Source organism: Aphelocoma coerulescens, chromosome 3 (assembly GCF_041296385.1).
Source record: "Aphelocoma coerulescens isolate FSJ_1873_10779 chromosome 3, UR_Acoe_1.0, whole genome shotgun sequence".
In the NCBI taxonomy this organism is placed as follows: domain Eukaryota; kingdom Metazoa; phylum Chordata; class Aves; order Passeriformes; family Corvidae; genus Aphelocoma; species Aphelocoma coerulescens.
The window spans coordinates 118,233,783-118,258,929 of record NC_091016.1 but is presented as its reverse complement, the minus strand read 5'-3'; the positions used below and the strand labels follow the sequence as shown (position 1 = coordinate 118,258,929).

The 25,147-nt window shown below is 41.2% G+C and overlaps 1 protein-coding gene across 13 annotated transcripts in view; it reads right to left on the bottom strand.

The window, feature by feature from the left end:
• KLHL29 (kelch like family member 29) overlaps positions 1-25,147 on the bottom strand; it is a 393,114-nt gene that overhangs the window by 114,210 nt on the left and 253,757 nt on the right. For all 13 annotated transcript variants that reach the window (XM_069011679.1, XM_069011680.1, XM_069011681.1 and 10 more), the window contains 2 exons: positions 24,086-24,227; positions 22,803-23,348 (listed from right to left, as the gene is read on the bottom strand). In XM_069011679.1, the coding sequence (XP_068867780.1) occupies positions 22,803-23,348; positions 24,086-24,227 (688 nt within the window). The remainder of the gene's footprint in view (positions 1-22,802; positions 23,349-24,085; positions 24,228-25,147) is intronic.

Sequence of the window (25,147 nt, the reverse complement as noted above, 5' to 3'; positions counted from 1 at the left end):
TGCAATGTTTGACTGCCTGCTTCTGCTGTGCTTAAAGCTATGGAGGAAGAATGGCCGGAGAATTTTGGCTGAAATGAACCCCAAAATCCACTATTTCATACCACGCTCAAATGCAATATATTCTGCAAGCACAGTGACAGTTCACTAGATGACCCATTAAACAAAGCCATGAGACAGCATCTGTGATGAACAGCCCATAACCAATTTCCCAGTAAGGATGCAACAAGTGAGGGTTGTATAAAAACTGGCCTTAGTTTATGGAGAATGACTATAAAAACTGGATGTTAAAGTATATAAAATTTTGTACACTACAAAATCTGTAAAAATAAAATAAGCTAAGTCTTTTCTGCCTCCCTCTAGTGGTTGATTCACAGAAACCATGGTGGTCAGTCTACACTTGATTATTTAATTTGGGCAAAGAGCCAGGATTGGAAGTTAAAGGTTCAGCTTCTCTACTGGCAGATGGTATTACAGAGGATGTTGTCCATCTGATGCTGTCCATATGCGGGCTGAAGGAACAGCATGCTGTCACTCCTAGTCCTAATGAATTAGGGAGATTTGATGGAAAGCATCATGGAGACCTTATGAAATAATGGGTCAGAATTTGCAACAGAACAAAAAATAAACCATTTTAAGCGTGAGTATGGGAGAAAAACAAAAAAAACCACAAACAAATAACCCACAAAAGCATCCACAGAGAAGAGGGAAGACTGTGCCTTTACTTGGAACTCATGAACAGGCATTTGTAAGCTTGGGCTTCCTGAATATACATCTGTACGAGTAATTTCAATATTGCCAGGGAACACTCTTCTTTCTGCACTAGAACTCAGTTGTCCCTGCCACTCATGTGGTTTTGGTCTGGGCCAAATAACATTCTCCTAACAGGACAGGGATCATTCCCAAGAGACCATTTACAGTCAGGGACTCTCTCTCATTGAGTACATGATTTTAAGAAGAAGGATGCAAGCTGTTCTGTGCCAGCTGGATGTCTGTACCAGGGACCCATCACATACATCCTTAATTTATTAGTGTAGATATGGTCTGAGGGGCTTAATTAACCCAAAATATCCAGGTAATACTGCCTTCATCATCAAACATACCAGCTACATACAGAAACATGTAGGAAGTCTAATGGGCTTTCACACAGGAAGACAGTGTCTATTAGATTTGTGTCCTGGGCAGCAGCACCTCCCCCCCCTGCCCCCCCCCAAAATATTCACAGCATTTTTTTCATCTCTGAGAACCTTATTTGCCAAGAGAGAGCAAATGGGTCCTGGAGGGCAAACTGTGCACAATTCAGAGAGAAGCCAAAGGGAAACTTTCAAAGAAGAGATTTAAAGTAGCTCTGTGACTAGTTGAAAGTCATGCTTTTCCCTATCTAATTTTATTTTTAAGGAACTCTTAAAAAATTTAGACTCATAGAACTGCAGAATAATTTAGGTTTGAAGGGACCTCTGAACTGTTCAAATAGCTTCTAATAGAAATACAGAAGCTCAAGTCTTGCATTTCCAAAGAAGAACTTGAAATCTAAGGTAACCATAAAGCACCTCTTCCCCTTAACTATGGGTAAGATAAGGAAACTGAGATCTGAAAGGCAGTCTGCAAGAAGTACCAGGCTTGTAGCTCAGCATCCAAATGACAACACCTCTACCCCAAGCCAGATGCTAAAATTTGCTGTACAATCAACAGAGAAGATGGCCAGTCCTGTAGCAATGCTTTTGTTCACTGATGATAGATGGAGAGCAGTTGGTGAGCTACTCAAGAGGTAACAGTGTATCTGGAAAAGCTAGGACCAGCACTTAGAAACAGATTCAAGGGCCTAATCGTAATTTTCCCTGCTGCAGCTGAAGTAGTTGAAGTCTCGTGTAACAGTGTGGGTCCTGGCTCTGCAAATGCTTTTGATCAGGTACAGCAGTTCAGGAATGATACAGTCCACCAACTTTAGTGAAAAGCACTATTTTTGGCTGCAGGACCAGAGAGGTGCTCATAATTCACAGACTGCTTGGTGCAGCCACCTTTAACTTCCTCTTTTTGTGTTATAAATGCTATCTGTAAATTATTTGTATGTAGGCAAAAATAATGTAACAACAGTATAAAAGAGCACCTGTACAAAAATAAACAAGGTAACTTGCAGGCAAGGTGTAAAAGTAGGTAGAGGCTGCAAGTTTGCTGGCCCTGCTAGGGATTATTATAGAGAAGTTTGTCTGAGTGGCTTTATATAAAAGCTACTAAAATACCACGGTTTACTGAAGTCCTCCTTCCTTTCCTTATACCTGGCTCAACATACAAAGTTCACAGAATCAGAGAATATGCTGTGTTGAAAGGGACCCACAAGGATAATAGAGTCCAATTCCCTGTTTTGCACAGGGCCCTCCCCAAGAGTTACACCATGTGACATAAAATTGTAATATAACTCTTTTACGTTGTTCATGGGGTCTCTGAGATTGTTATGCTGGAAACAATGGAAAAACTCCACAAATATCAGAGTTAGAAGCCAACTCTCTTACCATTTTGCAGGCCAGCATCCAAGATATCAGAAGACTAAAAACTATGTATTTAAAAAAAAAAAACATTCTCTAAGGCAAATTTAGGAGAAAGATAGCAAAAAAGCCATTCTGAGGAAATATTTTACCCATTCTGAAAATCAAGCTGGTGAATCAAGCTTGCAAAAGCAAACAAACCTCAACTGGGTTTATTTAAGCTTCCAAGCAGACAGACACATGCAGGTGCATCCGCCTTTGGAGGAACAACAAACCAGAGATTATTACTATTTGCATATGGCAGTGCCTTGAGGTTCGGTCAAGGATCAGATGCCCACTGTGGGAACTGCTGTCAAGACATGTGGCAGGAGGCGGTCCTTTCCTCCCACCATTTGTGATTTATTGGCCCAAACTTGCAGCAGATGCTGAGGTTGTGAATGGAGAATATGATGCTTGCTCAGCACTGCTTGTTCCTGGGCCTGGGTTATGCTCCACAGCAAGGTCAAGTCAGGGAATGAGGTAAAGTGCGATGGTTGCTGTATGTAAAGACGAGGAATCTTTATGTCCATCTAAGTGTTGTCCTTGAAATGGAAAGGAACACTTCTCTTGAGCTCTGGATGGTTGAATGGTGAAGAGGCAGTCAGTGAAACTCTGTATAGAGACAAGGGATCTGTGCAGGCTTGTGGAGCTCCTGTCACCTCAGATCCTTTGTGTCAAACTGAACCCTAAGGCACCTTTAGGACCACACCCACTACTCCCTCTCCTTGCATGGCGTTTCACACCTAGTCCATTTTTCCCTCTTTCTCAGCTTCCTTTTTTGTCTCCTGTCTAACTAATTCCAAGCATGACCAGCTTTGGAATTAATTTAGCTGCATGATATCATCACCACGACAGGCTCAGCCAGCTTGAGCTGCTGCAGCCCAGTGTGAAGGAGAAAGGGTGGGAGGAGAGGAGTGAGTGCTGGCCAGATGTCCTCCTGGAATGTAGAGTGACAGCAGGGCCAGGGGCTGTGGATATTGTCTGCCCTGAGCCTCTCTCTTGTGTACATATGCAGCAGACAAATAAAGCAAAACAGGAGTCTTCCTCCCTGTTCTTCTTACCTTCTTTTGTTTTGTTCATCTGAAGAATAGGGATAATCTTCCAATCTGCAGCTGAGCCTCCTTGACTTCACACTGTTGTCTTTGTGAGGATATCTGGAACCACCTTGAAGGCTGGCTAAGCAAAGAGGTTTGCTTTTCTGCTTCTTTTTAACAGTCCTTCAGCTAAAGCAAAAGGAACACTCAGACTCTTCAATAAGGGGCCATGTAAATGCCTTGGTGAAATTAAAGTACTGCAGATTATCACAATGAAAAATACTATCTTTCAGGTTGTCCTTCCTTTTGCTTTACTTGCTGATTTCAGTTGAAGATTAGAGAAGGTTGAATGTCCTTTTCAAACTCCATCTGTGCTAAATCCGTATAGCTTCATATTTAAGCTTTTCACAGCATTTTTGCTATTAAAAGCGCTACAAAGAATCAAGTCAAATTAAGGACAACATATCTCAGCAGCTATATGTGACCCGTAGCAAGAGACAGGGCCCTCACATACTCCTCCAAAACATTTCAGAAATGACACTCATTAATACAGTCAGTGCCAAACTATGCTGGGCATTATCTGAGGCTGATGTAGTGTGCAAGTGTAGGTGCAGTCACAGACAAGAGAGAAAACAGAGGGTGTAAATGCCTCCAATTCCTGATCACTGCAGGGCCCTCCTCACCAATAAGAACTTTCAGTGCTGCTAGACTTGTGTCTCGCTCTTTCCCTTTCCAGTTGGATGTGGCATTCTTCATTTCCTATTTTTAACCACTGCTGCCCAGCAGCTGCTGCCTTTTCCCCAGGAGCTGGTCAGCTGGGTGGATTCTAAGAAAAGTGTTTAGTGCCCAACAGGTGCTGGATCTGGACTCACATCCTTCAGTGCCAAATGGCTGCAGGCTGCTACCCAGTCCTCTAGGACAGGCACGTCCAGAGCCACTTTGATTTACAATTCTCTGGTTCGGGTGGATAACTGAAGAAAACTGAACAAGTTCCCGAACAGAAAACTCTGAGGATCTAAGCTGCTGGTGTTGATCTTGAGTTTTCTCCCTGTCTTCCTTTGGCACAGTAAAACTGTGCATTTCCATCTTTCACTACAGGTGACAGATTTCAGAGAGGAAGGAATCTGTGGCCCCTGGTATGCACTGGAACATAAGGCAAGTGATCCTTGGACTCTCCTAAGAGACGTTTTGCACAAAGTTACCCATGACTGCAGAAGATGGGACACAACAATCCAGGAGGCCCCTTCTAGCCTTGCATTTCTAAAAGCAACTGCAATCCAAACAAATATATAAGAATAACAACTCATCAACTTTGCAGCTTCCTCCAAAAGAAAACAACATATTTTCTCCTATTCCTCCGGGTTTGACTGGATCCCTATTTATATACCTGTGCATTTTAACACATATACAGTGTTTTAATGAAGACTCTGTCCTTCAGCTTATTTCTGGCATCTGCATGATGCTTCCCACACTGCCACCAGCTGCTTCCCCAGCTGCTTAAAAACATACATACTTGGGGCCACTGCAGCTATGGTCCTCCCAGCCATTCCCAGGATCCACTACAGGAAGACAGTGGCTTCGAGTATCTGCTGGTTTTTGAGATGCTATGTAAGAAATAATAGAAACTGTGTTTGTATATATATAAGGGTCATTTGTAGGAAGGCAAGTGAATCAGCACACGTGGCTCAGAAGAAATTGAGGCCAGATAGTGGCAGTTTCACAAGGGATTCCTGGAAGGCAAACTAAAAAGGAATTCCAAGTAAGATGAACTATTTTTTCATTATTAAACAAGTTAACAATAGAGCACAGCCATAGGAAGGCATATGTTTGAGCAATTTGGAGCAGGCAAGATTCTCAGTGCAAATCAGTGAAGGTTCATTGCTTTCATTACATTGCTGATGGTTTACACCAACAAGAGCTGCCCACTGTGCATAATTTCTCTGGACAGGGGTGGAAAAACCATTAGGTTACATGCTCTTTTAATTGCTAATGAAACTGCAATCAAGACTGTTTCCAACTGGATTTCAAAATTATCTGGTTCCTTTTTCAAAACAGCAAGAAGTTGGACTCTTCTACCACCACCAAGGAAAGTTTTAATAGCACTAGGAGGTAGGCTGCAACAGATATTACACTGCCAAACACAGCAAAGATTTAACATAGGAGAAATGACAATAGGTCTATAATTCTTTGAAGTAAAAGTCTACCATCATTTAATAAGGCGGTTATGTTATTGTGCATACTGAATGCAGCTCCTTCTGCATTGCTATAGATAGCTACTGTACTTAAAGTGGACATTAATGCAAATTTACAATGAAATGCTGGCTGAATTACATATCACATCCCCATGAGACTATAATGAACTCCCCATAATTAATATTATTAATCATGGGCCTAGCACAGAGGGCACATATCATGCATTTCATGTCAAAGGTTCTTATTAATAAACATTCCCATTTTCCCAGATGGTGAGAGCTAACAGCCTGCCAGAACTCCTTCTATCATTCAAACCTGTCCCAGCTTCATAACCCATAATAGAGCTTGGCTCTGTACAGGTATCTCTTCCCTCAGATTAGGGGTGGTCAGCACTTTGTGGGAGGCAACCTGCATGATGCTTCAAAGCTCTGTTTTCACCGAAACAATTCCACAATAAATCTGCATGGGGTCAATGGGGCCCGAGAAGTGACCTCTACAACCCCATGTGGCGAGACATGAAATGCTGAAGATCTGACTCAAATGCTGCAGAAAAAGGAAGTTCAAAACAGAGGTTTCACTTTGATTTTAACTCTTGCTGGTATGCAGGGGTCTGTGCAGTAAGTCAGCAGCCCAAAGCTATCATGTCATCATAGTCATACTCATTTCTGAGGTGCAGTTTTGCTGCAACAGATAACTTTTAAACTGCTCCTATCAAAATCTTTCAATGCCAAGAACTGAAAAAATTCCAGATTCTTTTCTCATAGCTGCCTATAGTTTCCATCAGAGGTGAACAATATTTTTTAATGTAAAGCTTTTTGTATTTTATTTTTCTTCTGGCTTCCTCTTTACTTTTCAATGGTGATGTGATGTCAAATAATAAAAATGTCACTAAATTCCATGTTCTCTTATGAAAAATCATAATAACTTCTGCTAAAGATAGCTCTGCACTCTGTATCATTGACAAGATAATGGTTTCATTAATGTGTACTTTGGGACCCTATACTTATGTATCTATCTGCATGCATCCCTGAAGTTACTATGGCCTGTGTCAATGCCTCCTTGAGGAGCCTGGAATCTGTGGAATCCAGAACAGCTCTGTGTATCAAGACTTACTTATATAAATATTTCTCTTACTAGATATTTTTTTACTCCCAAGTTATTATTCTACTGCGGTCATACTATAACTCTAAATTTTTCTCTTTACTCCTATGACAATGTGCTTCCTCCCTTCCCCCAGCCTGACCTTTATTTCCCATAATTCTCTCCAAGTGAAAACTACTAATGGGGTCATCATGGATGTCTGGTCATGGTGGCTGTATCTGGCTCAAAGTAGACATAGATAACAACAGGCAAGGGCTCATCTGAGCAGTGCACCCACCTAACCACAGTGCTGAACCAGGTCGGACTCAAGGAAAATTTGGGAGAAGTTAATATGTGGTTGGTATGGAAATATGACAATGAGTCAATTATCTTGCTCCATAAATAGTGGAAAGCTCAGGGCTTGCTGAGCTCCCCTGCCTGGCAGCAGGCTGCACACCAGGATCTCCCCTTGAATAGGGACACCTCTCAAGGTTACTCCTCAAAATTGAAAGATTTCTTACCACAAGAGGTCTTGGTAAGTGATTAACAGCATGCTAAACTTTGAAATCTTAGCTACATGATACAAAGGATTGATTGCACACAGATAATTCTTTAAGACATCAACTGTTGGGACTAAGGCTGGGACTAAGGCTGGATCCAGCAGTACCTAAACTCCTCTCTGCAAAGGAGCTTAGACTGCATGGGGGTCCTTTCTGATCCTCATGACTGAATGATAGGGTCTCCCTTACAATTTTGTCTCACCCAGTCCTCTCTATAGTAAATAATCAAGTGCACCTTGCCACCGGATTTTGTTAAGCCACTGCTGCATTTACTATCAAACTTTCTAAAATCACTGTTTTATATCAACAAACATATTGCTGCTTCGCTCTGAGTGAAGTGTGTCGCTCATCCACAAGAAGTCCCTCTAAGTACCTTTGTAACAGCACAATTGCATCGATGCTGAGGAGCTGTGCTCTTCTCACTACATAAATGCAATTAATCCAAAACTTCTAGAAGACAGGTCCTTACAGCCCTTCTCAGTACTTGAATACCAGAGATGGAAGAAGTGCCTTTTTTTCAGTGCACAGTCAGGGAACAGTCTGGTTCTTATCTAAGATGCAATAAACAAATCAAAAATTTCACTTATGAGCCCATTTTGTGTCTGCTATTCATCTTTAAGATGCCATTTTTTCAGAAGCTGAGAAAGGAAGGCTGGCTTTGCTTCCCAATCCTGGTTTTAAATGGAGAGGGGCCTGTTGCTGAGAAATAGGAGAGCTCTGACCTCACATCAGCTCTATCTGAGGAATCTGTGATGGTTGCTAACTGCTGGGACTCCTGCATCAGTGCTGAAAATGATCTGGCAGGATAAAAAGGCAGTCGGGACCAAGGAAGTACAGTCAGCCAGGCTCAGACTTCATCTCAGGCATGCATTCGCTCATGGTGTTAAAAATGGCAGGAACCCAACACGTGGCGAGCTAAACTGCCTCCATAAGGACAGCTGCTGTCACCCTCCCCAAGCACAAACCTTCTGGCCAGCACCTGCTTGCCTGTTTCTGCTGACCAACACAGTTTGCTTGAGAGTTTTTAGGGCTTTTTGCAGAGTTTCAAGAGTTCAAACCAACCATTTTCTCTGCTCTCTGACATCCTTCCAAGAAGCCAACTGGGAGAATAACCTAAAATCTGCCAGAATATACAGAGAGCTTTCTAATCTGTCCTACATCTCCCAAAATGCCTCTCTGAAATGAAAACCTGTTTACAGGAAGAAGAAAAAAAAAAAAGAAATCCAATGTTGGCAAAGGGAAGTGTGAGAAAAGGGAGGGAGAGAGGGAAGTGGATGAAGACAAGCTGTCTCTTAGAAAGTACAACTGTTATTCCCTTTTGCTGCCTTCCTTTATCCTGTCCTGTGGGCATGTGGGCTAATTACCATGACTTGTACATGCCTGCTGCTGTATTACATGGCATTTATTATACACAACTCTTTGTTGAGAATTCTGCCTGTGTGGGAAGCAGTTGGATAAAAAAAACCAAACAAAAGTCAGAACTTTCAAAATCTAACTTTTCCTGCTTTACTAGCAGCTAGCACCAGCTGCACAAGCCAATGAAAATTAACCTTCCCCCCTACCCCTTGGATATCCAGTAAACTCAGATTTGATCCGGATGTTCTGATTTCCACGCAGCTAAAATGCAATCAAATGCTTGATTTTGGGGGATAGATTTGCTTAAATTGTATTAATTCACAAGGATAAACACAATTAGTAGAGCTCATTAGCTTGCAAAATGTAATTTATTTTCTTGAATATACCCATTTCCTTGGATGAAGAGCTCCATTAGGTTTATTATATTTGCAAAGCTTATATAAAAATCCAAACCATGGCAACAAAGAGAAAATTGTTACTACACAGTCACAGCAGTCACTTTTCCATGTTAAATAAGTTTGGCATTTATTTATATTTAAATGAGAATATCTACCACTATCAAGACCAGGATATGGGGCAAGTACTTATACAGAATATAATTAAAACTAATTCAAGCAACAAATGTGGCCTGAAATTAAAATACCCCCCAACTTCTTTAACTGAAAAATGATTCAATGTTCTCCCTCAAAACCCCTGTTTGCAATTGCTTAATTATCATAACCAGCAATAGCAAAGGGATGCTGGCTGTTTATAGGCTCATCAGATGGGTCTGCATTTAGGCACGTCTGGTCTGCTTAGTGCTGTGCTTTAATTCTGCTGTAATATAAAGGCTAGAGAGTGGAGAAAATGAATACATGGCAAAGTACCTGTCATTACTTGTATCATATTACTGAGGTATTCTATGTGCACAATATGAAGGCGGCCGGTCCAATTTTCACACTGTTATCATTTTTGATATTATACTGTCTAAAAGCAGTGACACACAAAAGAAATGCTTTTATCATTCTCAATGCGGGGATGATACTAATTACATCATCTGTCATCATTATACAGCTAAACAAAACTTTTCTTTCATAGAAAACTGCCATTTAGCAAATTAACGGGTAATGACCCATAATATACAGAAGATTGAAATTTGGGAATTACACTCACATTAGTTTGTTTTCTGCTTTCCCCTCAATTTTATTCCCTGATACATCATGAAAAGGAAGAGAGATGGAGAATTTCTTCAACTATTTAATTTGCCAATAGCCCTGCCATCCTTTTGGAAATTGATGCAGGATCATCTCCGTCCATATCAATGAATAGTTTCGTTCTACTTAATGATACAGACAGTCTGCCAAGCCAGTAAAAGCCAGATGTTAGTACAGTGATGCACAGAAACCTGCTGCTGGGGCCAGATTTTCAAAATCAGACATGAAACAATGAGCCTACATTTGCTGCCAGATAATGGGTGGATGCTTGGAAACCAGGTACTGGGATGTGAGTTGCCTCCTGAAGCCTCACCAGGTCACACAAGATGATGGCACAGAGGAGGCACCAGAGGTGCCTCAGCCAGGAGCCCCACAGTGAGGCCAGGCAGGGTGAACATCCTGCAAGAACCCTCCTGCTGCCTGGACACTGCTTTGTGCCTGGTGTAACACTGCAGTGGGCCGTGTTTGGGAAATATCTCAGTGCCACTACTGAAACAGAGATCTGTAGGGATTACAAGAGGCACAAACCTTTGTGGATGAGTCCTTAGTGCAAACTCCCATGCTTTCGGGAAAGAAGAAGAAGAATAGAGACTTTGTCTGTCATTGTATCTGATCATGCTACATTCTTTAACATAGAAGCAAAAATAAACATAGGGTAGCAGGTGGATAACAGCACAGATTTTAGGTGTGAGGTACTTACTACCAAGACAAGGTAGAAAATCCATTTAAATCCAGAAAAGTACATTTTAGACAGATCTTTGCTCAATCTGAACTTCTGTGGCCCAGACCAGTTATTTTCTTTCATTGTGCACCAGCTACAAAGTGGGGAAAATAAAAAGGGAAATTCCAAGGTGAGTTAAGAATAAAAATAATGGCAAAGACTAGTGAATTTTATACAAACCAGCCATGTCGGTGGAAGCTTCAGTCATCAGTAGGTGCTTCAGATACAGTAAGAGCAATTAAGCATTTGGCTTTTCATTCCCATCATCCACATCAGCATGTTTAGGACTTTTCTCTTGCCCATAAAATGATTTCCTGACTTAAGTGAAATTCTGAACTGAATGTATCTGTAAAGTAAGAGGAGTTCTCAGTTCCAATTTATCATTGTTAAAGTGGATTAAAGGATTTTTTATTAGTAACACTTAGAGCTCACTTGTTCATGCACTTGGAGACTTCTACCAGAGGAAACCTTCCCCAGCAGACAGCCAGGCCAAATCAAAAGCTGAAAATGAGCATGTGATGAGCACATTACCACAGGCTGATGAGGACCATGATGAGCTGGGAATTAGTGAGGAAGCCTTTGAGAAAAGACCAAGTGCTGGTGGAAACCGCAAACACGGCACTGGTCCTTTTCTGAGTCACCGCTGAATGAAAAGCTTAAGCCCCCTGCGGGACACCGCGCTACTGCAAGTGATGTCTCCTGAATGAGGTATGTAAGCCTCTCTCTCAGCCTTAACCCTCTTAGCAGGCCTTAATATTTTAAACACTCTAAGACAGCACTGGAAATTGTGTGAGATAACAGTGTAAGTAGAAGTTTAGCAAACCCTGAATCAAAACTGTTGACAATATATGCCCAAATTGTCTTTAGAGATGCTAATGAAATGATGCCTGGTAAATGACTGGATGTTTCACATTCACAAGTAGCCTCTCCATGGGCAGAGGAGGAAAGCCATCTTGATCTTAAAAAGGGACTAGATGTGTTTGCTTACCCCACCCAATAGGCAAATACTGTATTAATTTTAGGTGATAACCAACATTATCAAAATGGTCTCTTAATACAACGACAGTAAAATAAATCAAAAACTGTACTTTGTTATATTGCCAGCTCCTCTGACAGAGGAACTATGTTCACAGTGAGCTGTCCATCTGCTGAGACTCTTGACCCTATTTCTGAAATTTAAAATGGGATTGATGTTATAGTAAGGTATTTAAATACAAGTACATTCAAGTTAGTTAAGTGTGTAAGTGCCTATCACATCTGTGGAAACCTAGTCAGTGCAGTAAAGAACCGAGAGTGATTAATTCGGGCAACCAGAGGAGCCCAGTGCAGCTGTTGACACACTGGTCCCTGGTGACCTTTGACGTGTCCTGGGATAGCCAAATTCTCCCAAACAGCCTGAACCTATGGAAGAGCTCTGTTCTCCCAGTACCAAGCAACCACGAAAGATGTAACACATCTAGGATCCCTATGGCCCTAGCTGCCTGTGCTTGAATGAATGAGTGGCATGCTGACTTTCTAAATTTAAGTAAGGGACTTACTTAACAGACCTGATTGCTGGTTAGGGCTCTTTAAACCAAGGCTTCAGTTTTGAATATATATGATTTATCTTTCTCATTTACTAACCACTTAATAACAATCCAAGACATATCAATGTCTTTTTCTACATATTCTGTTTTCCATTTAAGATCCTAGGTAAGTCTCTTCATCTGTTTCTGGGACATAAATTCAAGATTCGAGAGAGGTTCCTTCAAATTTCCCGGTACTCAGTCCATGGCTGATGAGACAGCTACCAACCCAGTCAAACACTATCTCATATTTCTTCCCTCCAAACTTGGAATATTAATTTCAGTGTCTTGGTATAGGTCCAGACTATGTAATTATAATCTAGATCCAGTCTGGATAATTATAAATTATATCCTTAAAGCCACCTCTCTTATTTCACTTGGGAGGAAATATGGGTACTCCTTTTTTGGGGGGTACCTATGTGGTCCCACTCCACTCCAGGGTGGCTACCTCCTAACTGAGTGAGAAGTTATATTAAAACCCCAACATTCTCAGTGCATTTGAAGGGGTAGAAATTGTTACCAATTCAATACACGCAAAATGACTTCACTTTTTCAAAACAGGCCCCTTCTCTTACTAAAACATATTTTGGTATTTAGAATTTGTTTTCTAAATACGTTAACACATTATTTCTAGACAGTTATATAGATTTTCAATATATAAACAACCCTTCTCAACTTTCTTTACAACACAAAAAGAAGACTGAAGTCTCAGGATATACCAAATCTTACTCAAATTCTGAATCTACCACCTCAACATCCACAAATTTGGACAAAAATACATGATAAAATACTTTCCTGTCTTTAGTAAAATTCCTGATTGAGTTTACCCTTAAAGCCAAGAGGTCTTCTCAGCACCACTTTATCTCCCTGGAAGTGAATTAAGACAGCCCTGACTGATAACACTGAGACTTGCTGCACAAGGTTTGCCTATATGGCAGTTTTGAGAGAAAGAAAAAAATAAAAGAATAAAGTAATGACAGCTTATCCAAAGGCATAAGGGCACTTCCAGCAAAGGGCTGTGGAACTCATTTAAGTTCTTAAAGAAGAAATTCTTACTGTTGTGGGGTTTTCACAGATAGGCTCTTCTTGGAATGTACTGAATTTCTGTTTGTGAGCAGATTTGACTGTCCTTGAACAGCTGATCCTTGGACAAAATGTCAAATCTGCTTGTACTGTTCCAGCAAGTAAAATACATGAAGAGCTTGTTATTCTGGAGCTGAAGGAATATGAGCCCATCTTCTTGATACATTTCTACAAATAAAAGAGAGATTCATGTACTTCTTCAGAGTGCAATGGTTCTTTACATACTGATGGTTAAATATCTGCATCTGTCTAAACCTGAAACCACTTGAATGATTTCTGCTGGAGGTACTTGCCATCCACTTAGCAAAAGTTCTTCTGAAATCCTCCTAAAAAGTGCTTCTCTATTTGGATGTTCAACGTGGCTTCTGAATCAGAGCTCTAACCATTGTACAGAGGAATAAACAAAACCCTCAAAGAAAAGGATTGTTCTTAAAATGGCACAGTATGGCCATGATAGGAGAATATGTAGTAGAAAAACATCTTAACACAGCAAATTCAGCCATCTAGAAAACCCACATCTGTAACAAAGTTCACACAGCATGCTGGAAAAGGCAAAGAGCAGAATCTTGTATTTCCTAGGTTACAGGCAATGGGAATCTACTACCACTGCTCCTCCCTCTGTTTTCCACAGGATGGTAGTGTTTTGTGCAAAATGATCCTTGTTTTAAAAGATCCACAGCTTGGGGAAGCAAGAAACATTTCCCTCTTCCTTCACAAGGAAAAGGCCACAGCGAGGAGTTGGGTTTTATATTGGATTTGGATACTCTATGAATCAGTCAGACTGAACAGGAGTGTCAGCCCACGTTGCTCTTAAGACTACTTCCATTTTAGCCAATTTTGTCTTTTTTGTACCATCTTCCTCATCTTCACTCAAATACTTCAATGTGCAGACTGACGAGCAAAACACATTTTGTCTCCCTCTGAAACATCAGAGGAATAATGAATAAAAAAACATAATGTTCTCTTTAATCCTACATTCTTTTTATTTAATTTGTGTAATGCCAATGAGCACTGTGCAAAATATAATGTACAAAGTCTTGAGGCAAACCCTCCAATCTGTTGTAGCATCTTGGAAAGTATTGCACAGTCATATTGTCCAAACTTGACTAAGCATCTTGGCACCTTCTCTAGGCAAATATTTCTGACTTTAATAGTCCTGGTCAAGTATTTCTCTTCAACCTCTTGATTTTTTAGCAGCCCAGACAGATTTTTCCAGTACAGTAGTAAGTACATAAAACACTTAAAGTTGTAATTTTCTGAATTTAATCTGAAAAAACTTCATGCCACTTTTATTTGCACATCTAGATGGTGGAATTTTTGTCCATGAGCAATCATTTCTGCAAGCTTATGTACCCCCTTCTTCGTTATGATTTCAAGCCCCGATGATACTTTCCAGAATACCTAGCCTAGGAACCTAACGTAGTGATTTGTAAATATTAAGGTGGAAATATACACAAATACCTTTTAGCCCTCACTTGGTACTACTAGAAACCTGTATATACATGTAACAGTAACCAGACTGAGTAGAAGAGGCTTAACCAATCCTCCTGTGCAGAATGAACTTAATGACATAAGTTTTATGTCCTCAAAAGCACTTTGAAGATTCGAGGTGTTATGTAATCCCACAGTATTATTGTTATTATTATTATTCTTGTTGTTATTGACCATGGCCCAAAGCCTGCCTCACTGCAGGACAGTGGAGCTTATCATCAGCAATCTCAAGGCACAGCAGGGTAAGAAAAGTCACTATTTGGAAATGTTTGCATTTCACAAATCTGTTTAGATTTTTTTTTAATTTAACAGGGGACAGAATGATTCTCATTCTGAATGCAATGAGACAGAAATTATTCTTCATTCAGAATTTAGATTCTGCTCCATGCAGGACTGGTGATCAGGAAAAACAAAAAAAGCATTTCCTCTTTCTTGTAAAGAAACCAAAACCCATTTGCAATTTAATAAATCTGCTTGTCTGGAGATCTCCAGAGGTCACAGAATAGCCTATTTTGGGAACATCTAGGTACATACATAAATGCACAGTCTGGCTCTGGATGGACCCAGCTTGTTCAGTTTGCACTGAACGTGATGTCCCCAGTCTCTGCTGACACTGTAGTAGCTATAACTTGACTGCCCACGTTTTAAGTCATGATATCAAAAGAAGTGGAATTATGCTGCTGTGAAGAAGAAAAAAATCTTATGAGGAAATTAAGGGAAAAGCCAAACTTGTGCAGCAAATTGAATGCTCAGGAAAGGTAGCTTTAAAGTGGCTCCAGGCATAGGAGGACAGAGAGAAAGGGAACTGGTATGTTTCCCATTGCACCCAAAGGGATGGATGCAGACAAGGGTTGCACCCAAATATGTTTCAAGAGTGGAACAAGACAGAGGACCAAGGGAAGACAAGGTCAGTGAAACCAGATATTGAACATGAATTCTGCAAGGAGAACGCCAACTCTGCAAGTGTTTTGGACAATTAATAACTTTTAGAACATCCAAATGCATCCAGCTACCTGCAAGGGATTGTTGGAACACTATTTGGATGGATGGATGGGTGGATGGATGGATGAATGGATGGATGGATGGATGGATGGATGGATGGATGGATGGATGGATGAATAGACAGCCTGCCTGCAAATTTGATCCGTATTTATAAAGAGTTGCAACTTATGTATTCTGTGCCAAAAGAAAGCCTAGATTTTGGTTATCATCCAGCTCCTGAGGAATTTTGCACTTTGTGAATACAGTGTTGTGTGGATGGGAGAGAAAATAGTAATTCAACAGAATTGTGCCGCCTCTCAGACTTATGTTGAGTGCATTTGATGGCCACTATCATGGGCAAAACGATATTTGTTAAGACACCACATTCTAAGCAAACCATATCTTAAGACTACAGAGAGGGAAGGAATTCAAGACAACTTCAAATGTATCACTGTCTAATTAACTAGGCGGATCTGCAAATGATGACATAATATCATACAACAGTAGAATCAAAGTTCTTCAGCTCTCTATTTTCAACAGATGAACTACAGTTGCAAATCTGACATTTGTTTAAAAAACAGAGGTATAAAAAATAGCAGCATGGACCAGATGACTTTTAAAAGCAGTTTCAGGGAGTTTTGACTCACTTCATCAATGCCCCAATTTTTTCTAACAATAACCCACATAAAATATTGGTGGTGCTGAAAAGATCCTCCTCCAGTTGAAATGTGGAAATCTCAAGTCACTGACATACTAAGAGATGTCAATCAAAAGAGAATTCAATCACCTTTTTTATGCTTTATGTTTAGCAAGGCAATGTTCTAGGACTATTACAAGCCCTCTCTGACTCTTCAGTGCAGTAAATCACTGTCTGTCATGACCTGACCGACAGTGACATTAAAAGGACAGAAATTACGGAAAACACCCTGCCAGGACCACAGAAAGGTGAAATGTATTTCATTCTCACTCAAGTGGTGATTTAGATACCCTCATCACTTCTCAATCCTCTTAGGATTGTATTAATGAAAGAAGACGGTAACTAATTTTGATAAAAATTTGATTTTAGAGGACTTGTTTGCTTTTAGTTCATCACTGTGCATGAGCAAGCTAAAACATGAGTCAGCAGTGTCATCTTGCAGCTAAGAAGGCCAGTGGTATTCTGGGCTGCATTAGGCCAGGTATTGCCATGAGATCACAGGAGGTGACCCTGTCCCTCTACTCAGCACTGGTGAGGCCTCACTTCAAGTGGCATGTCCAGCTCTGGGCTCCTCAATACAAGAGAGACTGGAAAGTCCAGCAAAGGACCCTGAAGATGACAAACCTCTCCTAGGAGGAGAGGTACATACAGTTGGGGCTGTTCAGCCTGGAAAAGAGAAGGCGGCTCAGCGGGATCTCATCAGTGTACATAAATTGAAATTATATGAATGTATATAAATTGCACCTGAAGGAATGGTACAAAGAGGCTGGAGCCAGGCTTTTTTCCTTGGTGCTCAGTGTCAGAACCAGAGGCACTGGGCACAAACTGAAACACAGAAAGCTACCTCTGAACATGAGGAAACATGTTTCTGTTGTGGGGGTGACCAACACTTGCTCAGGGAGTTTGCGCAGTCTTCATCCTTGCAGATATTCAGAAGTCATCTGGACATGGTCCTGGGCAAACAGCTCTACATTGCCCTGCTTGGCAATGGGACTGGACCAGACAACCTCCAGTGGTCCCTTCCAGCCTCAACCATTCTGTGATTCTGTGAAGTCTTATGCATCATTATCAAGTTGAGCTTACAAATGACCACTACTCATCTGTACATTGGTACCATTTAGGCCATCCCAGGAAATCACCACTGTCCTAAGGAAAACACAGCAAGAGTCATGCACAATGCTTACACTTCCATTCTAACTTAACTGTCCTACAAAGAATAGGAGAGAATGTAGTTATTTCTATTGTAGATTTCCTTCCCTACGACTATATGCATACATACCCATATGTATGTATATACATGTACACAGACACTATACAATTTTATGTATAATTTTATATCTGTAATTTTTATAATCTGTTTATCTCTCTACCTTTCTAGACAAAAGGGCGATTTTCCTATGGTTACACAGGCCATGTAGTCTGGTAGGTAGAGAATGGAAAAGAAGCTTTCTAGAGTCTTCACCACACAATACCCTCTAACTAATGCTACTAGAATTCCAAATGTTAGGTTACAGGAAGAATTGAAACACTCCCCAACCCCCAGCATTCACCTCTAGAACTAGATACACTCACAGAAATGCAGGTCAAGCTGAAATCCCTTTGAAAATTCAGCCTTTTCTGAAGAAAAAGTTGATAGTTATTGACAAAATGTTGTACTCTGTCTTGTTACTATTCATGATTAAGGAAAGTAAATATTGTCTGAGGCCTAATGAGAATTCCAATGCAATAAAGTCAAGTGTGAAAGGTGCAATCAATGAGTGATGATGCAACAGTATTCGTTTGTAGTTTTGTTATTGTTTAGTTCATGCTATTTGCTGATGCTTGAAAATGAAGTGTTAAGACATTAGTGCTACAAGGATTAACATTCAGATTTTATTTCTGATATTGTTATGTTTCTACAGTCATTACACTCTGAACACTAATTAGCATCTGCTTTCTTTTCCCACTAGTTAAGGACTGCAAACCAAAGAATTATAGAACAAAAATACTATGGAAACAAACATCAGTATTATCCACGAACATCCGCAAATTAAACACCATGATGTCCATGGTTAATTTTACACTGCAGGAGTAAGTACTGCAATAAAGTACTGTATTTTCCTCATTTTTTGCGTTAGCAGCTATGCTTCGAAGTATATCAAGTTTATGAAGAGAGGGTATTTCCAAACGTGTAACAGATCTCAGAGTCCAAGCTGGAATGTTTATCTTCTGCGTATGTCAGAGCTATCCACCAAGGGTTCAGTTTTGGATTTACAACAAGTCTTGACTATAAGCAAGCATACTGCCCTAGGAAACAGTCAAGGACCAAATCTGAGTTACTCAGTTTCTGCAAAGAAACCAATCTCTTCAGACTGATTAATTCCTCTCTGTTTGGGCTCAGCTGGATTGGCAGGCACATAGACATTGGTCTCTGTCACTGTGCCATGGCAGGGGACACTGGTACCTTGTGTCAGATACTGAAGGGATGATTTTCTCTCTTCCCTGCAGGCACATTGTACAAGTGACAATTTATGCTGGCCACATCACGTAGCCTGAAGATCCTGAAAATATGTTTGAATATTCTTTGCAACTCTGTAGTTTCTGAAGAAGCCACGTAAAAATTTGGCTATGAGAACTACAGTGGATCTTCACCAAATACATTCACAATGAACATCTTTATGTTTCTGAATATTCTGCCTTATTAATTGTTCTGGCACTTTAGCTCATAGAGCAAGATTTAGGACATGGATAGAAAACAAGGGCTGGTTCTGCCATAAAATATTTGGTTACATGTCTGCATTAAGGTGTCACGGGTTTTGAAGTCAGCTAGGGATATTTGGCATATATCCTATCCAAAGGGAAACTACAGGCCAAACCAGATGCCTCCCAAAACTCCTGTTGATTGTGTATGGTAAAAGACCCCATGCATTTCACAAGGCATCTCTACAGTTCTTCATACACTGCTAAAAGCAATAACTACTTTGAAACTTTATTTATGTCTCTTGTAATGTAACAACTTTACAAATTCACCAAGCAAATGGATCGTGTAGCTAAAGTTAACTTGTATTTAAAGAATATAACCCATCCTAACCAAGCAGATTCTCCAATCTGTGCACACATTTTCTTACAAACAGTTTCAATGGAATTAAGTAGAAATTATCTGGAACACTGGAAAATTACACATCTGTTTTCTATCATGGTTCTTGTTATCAAAATGCATTTTTTGCAGAGCCACAGAAACGACTCTTTCAGTCATGTAAGTGAGATCTCTTGACCTATTGCAAAGGAGACTTCACACCTGCAGTGCCTTTAACTTTTGTCAACTTACTTGTTTACGTGTATTTAGAAACAGCTGAGTAAGAAACCTAGTTCTGCATGAGCACAGTATAAAATGGGCCAAACATACATAGCCAAAGGTAAGCTAATCATGGGAAACAAACATAATGTTTCAAATCAGCTTCCTAAAAAAATCTAAAATGTAAGAAGCCCTATAATATTAACCAGCAAGAACTGCTCTTTCACTTAAGGGATAGTTGGGTAATTATTCAAACCTGGACAAGACTGGATTGTCAAGTGAAATAATAATTCAGACTTCCACAGGATAATGAGATAGATCTCAAGGCCATTAGCAGTGGCCCTTATTATAATACTGGCCAAGGTTCCCCAAGAAAGACAGAGAATATTTAAATGAAACTTGTAGGGAACTAGTTTGAACTTGTATATTTGAACAGCTTAGCACTGTCTCCATTACTGGAGAGAAAGATATCTATCATGTAAGACTGTGAAACCAGTCAGGCTTTCGAGACTGAAATCCCTGAGGGCAGAAATTAAAACACAAAATAATTAGAAAATCAAGCCACACTGAAACTCTCAGAGTTTATATTAACAATCTTATTCTAGTGAGATTTTAAGGTCTGGTTCAGCACTCAGTTGTCTCCCCTTTCCTTATTGTTTCTCTCTCATTCAAATCAAGCAAATCCAACATATACTTCTCTGACTTCAGGTGTGTCATGAAGAATTATGGCTTTAGATGTAAGGGCTTTTTAGATTGGAAACAGAGGAAGGGATTACTTTATCTCTATAAAATAGGTCCTGCTTATGAGACATTTGTATATGCATGCTTCATTCTGTTCTGTTTGTTTGCTTTTAACCACTGTGGGAATAACTCAATAGCTTATGGTCACAGAGAAGCTCCCTAATCCCTGGAAAAACAGTTGTCTAGCCTGCAGTTTATAAGGTACAGTACGGCTAATGTGTCAGCAGTTGCCATGGATTAGAAATACTGCTTGTTTTAATATTCTCTTTATGATGCTTCTCCTAGGTACAGGGGTTTCCAAATACAGGAGCAGAGCTAGGACTGGCATGCCTGGCATCCTCCAGTGAGGAACTCTGCTCTGCACCTTAATGAACATCTCCTGGGCTGACTGGTCTCTAGGGTGCTCGGACTATTAGGCTAGACTGGGGTTTACAGCAGGTTAAGCAAGAGGGCTGACTAAGAATTTGTCAGAATAAATCAAATATTAAAGACTGATTAAATATTTTACGATCTTTTTACTTAGGCTTTGATTTGAAGTCTACTTCATCTGCTAGCCAGAGATCTGCTGAAGGTTAATTGATGGAGGAAGAGTAAATAACAGCTGATGCTGCTGGCCCTAAGTATGCAAGGCATTTAGGAGTATTCCTAACCTCAAGTGTGCAGTCTCTGATGTGCTCATTTGTCTCACTAGGTTAGTGTCACTAGGGCTCAGATATGTGATCAAATTACTGCTGTGAAAGTGGTTTAAGCTTATGTGTTTTCCCTTGTATTGTATATTTGCACGTGTCTCCAGTGACACCAAGTAATCCTTTAAATTGTGTTAATTTGATCATGCATCCGAGTACCCAGTGCAGCAAATTGGGATAGGTGGCTATGGAAAGTGGAGATGATGCCTCTTAGAAGACAGATAACTCCTATGGAGGAGAGAGACATCCAGCAGAACTCAAGTCTACCAGGATTAGAGTATAAATCTCTCCCCTTTCTCCTTCTACAAAACCAATGGTTTGTAACTTATAAACGTGACCTAACAAATTGCTTTTGCAGACTTTGGGCTTTTTTTCATATTTTTGTAAAGTGAAAGAATTAATGATACTCTTAAAATTGTTGGTTAATTTTTGGCTATCTGACTGGGCCAGTATCACTTAAAGTGCATCCAGAGAGAACTCAAAGAACAATTCAGAAGCTCACTATCCAGCAAGAGCCCCCATCATATTTGGGGTTTGGAGTTGAAAACTTAAAAGCAATCCAAATATTTAGTTTTAGAAAAGTACTGCTGAGATTGTATCTGAGCTCCTTTTCAAGGGAACTTTGGTAAGGGTTTACACATACCAAAGTACAATTTATGTAAAGAGCAGGAAGAGTTATTGGACTGATCATTTTTAATAGAGATTCCTTGTCTTTAATACAGAGCTACACAACAGAACTTAATAGCTTGTGGCAAATAAATAATTTACACATGGATTGTGTCTGAATACAAATGCATACATAAAATATCACAGACTTAATGAAGGTGCTGGTTTTTTAGAAAATCAATTTAATTGATTTTGCTGATAGGTCTACATTAATATTTTCGTAAGCTCCATTTTGCTTTACCTGTACACGTGGTACCAGTTGTGATTTGTAAGGGAGGAAGGGAAAACTCTGCAAATGCAGTTAGAAACTCAGCACACAGAGCATAGGTAGTTTTGAAGTGTCTAGGGTAAGACATTCAGAAATAACACTCCACCGTGACCCAGTGGAGGGGCTCACTTACAAAGTACTCCTTGGAAAAGGTCAACCTCTCAGAATGCTCATGACTATTCAGGGTATTTTGCAGCATTTGAGCCCAACGAAGCTGGTAATGAAGGGTTTTCCCCTTAACGCTGAATGTGTTGGGTTGTTCAGCTGCAATAAGCTTGACTTGTGTTTGGCTTGGGCTCTTACCAGAGCAGGGAGAAGACAAGGGCTGAAGAAGGTGGTCATTGTTGTGGCAGATGCACAACTGCAGCCAGGAGAACAGTGGTCGTATGGAAACATGGGACATATTTCACAGGGAGAGGCATGGGATGATGGCTGCTTTACCCTTGGGAACACCGGCTTATCTGATGGGCCTGAAAGCTGCTTTTCACTACTTTTCACCCAGAGCTTGTGCTACCTCCTGTTGACACACTGTTTTTTATTGTCAGTAACTCACAAAAGCTCTGCATTTTAGAAAAGCGCGTAGGCAGCTGCCAGGGCTGGGCTGGCGGGCCCACAGAGAGCGGCAGGGATGCCGAGGGGCAGCCGCCACCCACCCCTGCTGTGCGCCCCACGGGGCCGAGCCGGCCCGCCTTACCTTTGGGGTGCCAGGGGTCCGTGAACTCGTACTTCCCCACGCCGATCGTCCGCAGCATCTGCACCCCGTTGGTGTTGTCCGGGCCGCCTGCCGCCGCGTTGGGGGGCAGCGGGGCGGCCGCCTGCCCGTTGGTGGCGGGCACGCTGCTGGGCAGGGCGGCCGAGGGCAGGGCTGGTGGCGGCGGCGGCAGCATGGGGCAGGCCAGGTGGCCATTGCCCGCCGCCCCGGGGCCCGGGTGGGCCACCGGGCCCACGCCACTCATGGAGGACATGCTGAGGGGCTGGCTGTTGGTGTACAAGGGCTGGCTCTGGAGGTTGACCACCATGTTGCTGAGGGGCTGGGAGGGCTGCGGCTGGAGCTGGTAGTGGCCTGGCATCAGTGGGAGCTGGGGGGTGACGTGCGGCGGGAGGGAGGGTGTGACTCCGATGACTGGGGCCTGGACGTTGGCGGCCGGGCTGAAGGTGGGCGGCTGTGTCATCCCGTAGGAGTGCGTGATGAGGGTGGGCTGGCTGCCCGCTGCCACTGTGGTGACCCAGGGCGCTGCACCTGTGGCATGAAGGAAGGGCGGCAATGGTGGTGGGCTCGGCATGGGCGAGAACAGACATCAACACCCTCATCCTTCCCCTCCTGCACCCGCGGATGGCGCCGACACGCCCCGCTGCACAATACCTAAAGCAGTTTTGGATCTGGAGCCGTTCCCAAGCAGTAAGTGCATAAAATTGCTGCAGCGATGTGAGTGCAATTGTTAAAATACTCGTCAGGTGACATGCGGCATGTTTGCGGTTTTATGTATTTTGCACTTTATGCAGCTTAAGTGCACGCTTCCAAGAAAATTAACCTCTTTCCCTGCTGCGCTTTCACGGCTCCCTGACAAACACTCTGTGTGTATAATAATGGTGCTCCAGCCACTACAAAGACATTGTAATTAGACGTCTGGCTCAGTAGCACAATGTATGATATGTGTCTGGAAGCTGGAAATCATTTCAGGTAGTTCTGGACATAAAAGAAGTCTTAAAGTATTACAGAGTGCCTTTTCCCCTAGTGAAGGCAGAGAAGGAGAAAAAAAAACCCGCTCTAATGAACTTGCAGCATCTTAATACATTCATATCAGCCCTGGCATAGAAGAAACTTGAGGGGTCTTTACAATGAGGGAAAACCCCTGCTAAAGAATAAAGAAAGGGCTCACAATGAAGTCTTATTTACAGAGGTAAGTGGAGATAGTGCATTGAATTTGCTTTGAACGATTTTCCTTGCTAGAATTACAAATAAGATTAGAGACATACCTGGGTTTTCATTCTCCCTCATCTGTTTAGATGGAGGCTCATCAGTGTCCCAGGGCGTGGACTGATTGATGGGTGTCTGTCCCCACCTGACACTTGTTGCAAGTCCTTGAGGCTGATTTTCAGTCTTGGAAATGCAAGGTGTCTACCAGAGAGAAAGAAAAATACAGAATAAAAATGTTTTGACTACTGGGATTAATTACGGTTCCTCATAACTAGAAGCTTGCTTGTTTGCTACAGTCCGAGAGGATATCCTAAGATCTTTAAATATCATTCATTTGGGGGTTGGACTACATGATCTCCAGAGGTCTCTTCCAACCCTAACAGTTCTCTGATTCTGTGATTGTCCTCCAGGCTTGCATGACATGTCCGTATGGAAATACAATATATTTGAAAAAAATTCTTCTGGAAATTCAATACAGCCACCTTAAAAAAAAAAAAAAAGAATCCACAACAAACTAATATTTTCAGAAATAAGTCACATCACTTGCCATGAAAATAAAAAACCCCAACAGACAACAACCCAGATATGGTAATATCCACTCAGTGGCAGCTACATAAAATAGGACAATCTTCTGTTTGCTCAATCTCTTCCAAAAATAGTGAGTTTTGTTTAGCAGGAGGCAGAACAAGAGAGACTTATTTACAACTGTAGGACAAATTACTACAGAACAGTAAAGAGAAGTCTTCGTATTTACTATCTGTCAACCCTTAAAATTGAATGCCAATAAAAAAAAGCAGCATAACATCACTGGCTGCTAAAGTGGGTATGTTGGCAGGTCTTCAGAGAGGTTAAAATAACTGTAAAGTAGGGGCTGAATAATCATCAAAGCAGACATGATCTGAAAGAGATCTCTTGATGAAGAAACTATCACATGGATTTAAATGCTACACCAGACCCCTGCTGCAATTTTAGGGGACCTTCCCAAACAATCATGCCTTTGCTGAGAAAAGGCTTGTAGAAAACAAGGGTGCTCCAATAGGTCTCATTTATTTAAGTCTGCTGCGTATTTCATTGCTGGAAGATTAAAAGTTTTTTGTTTTGTTTTGTTTTTACTGGTGTCA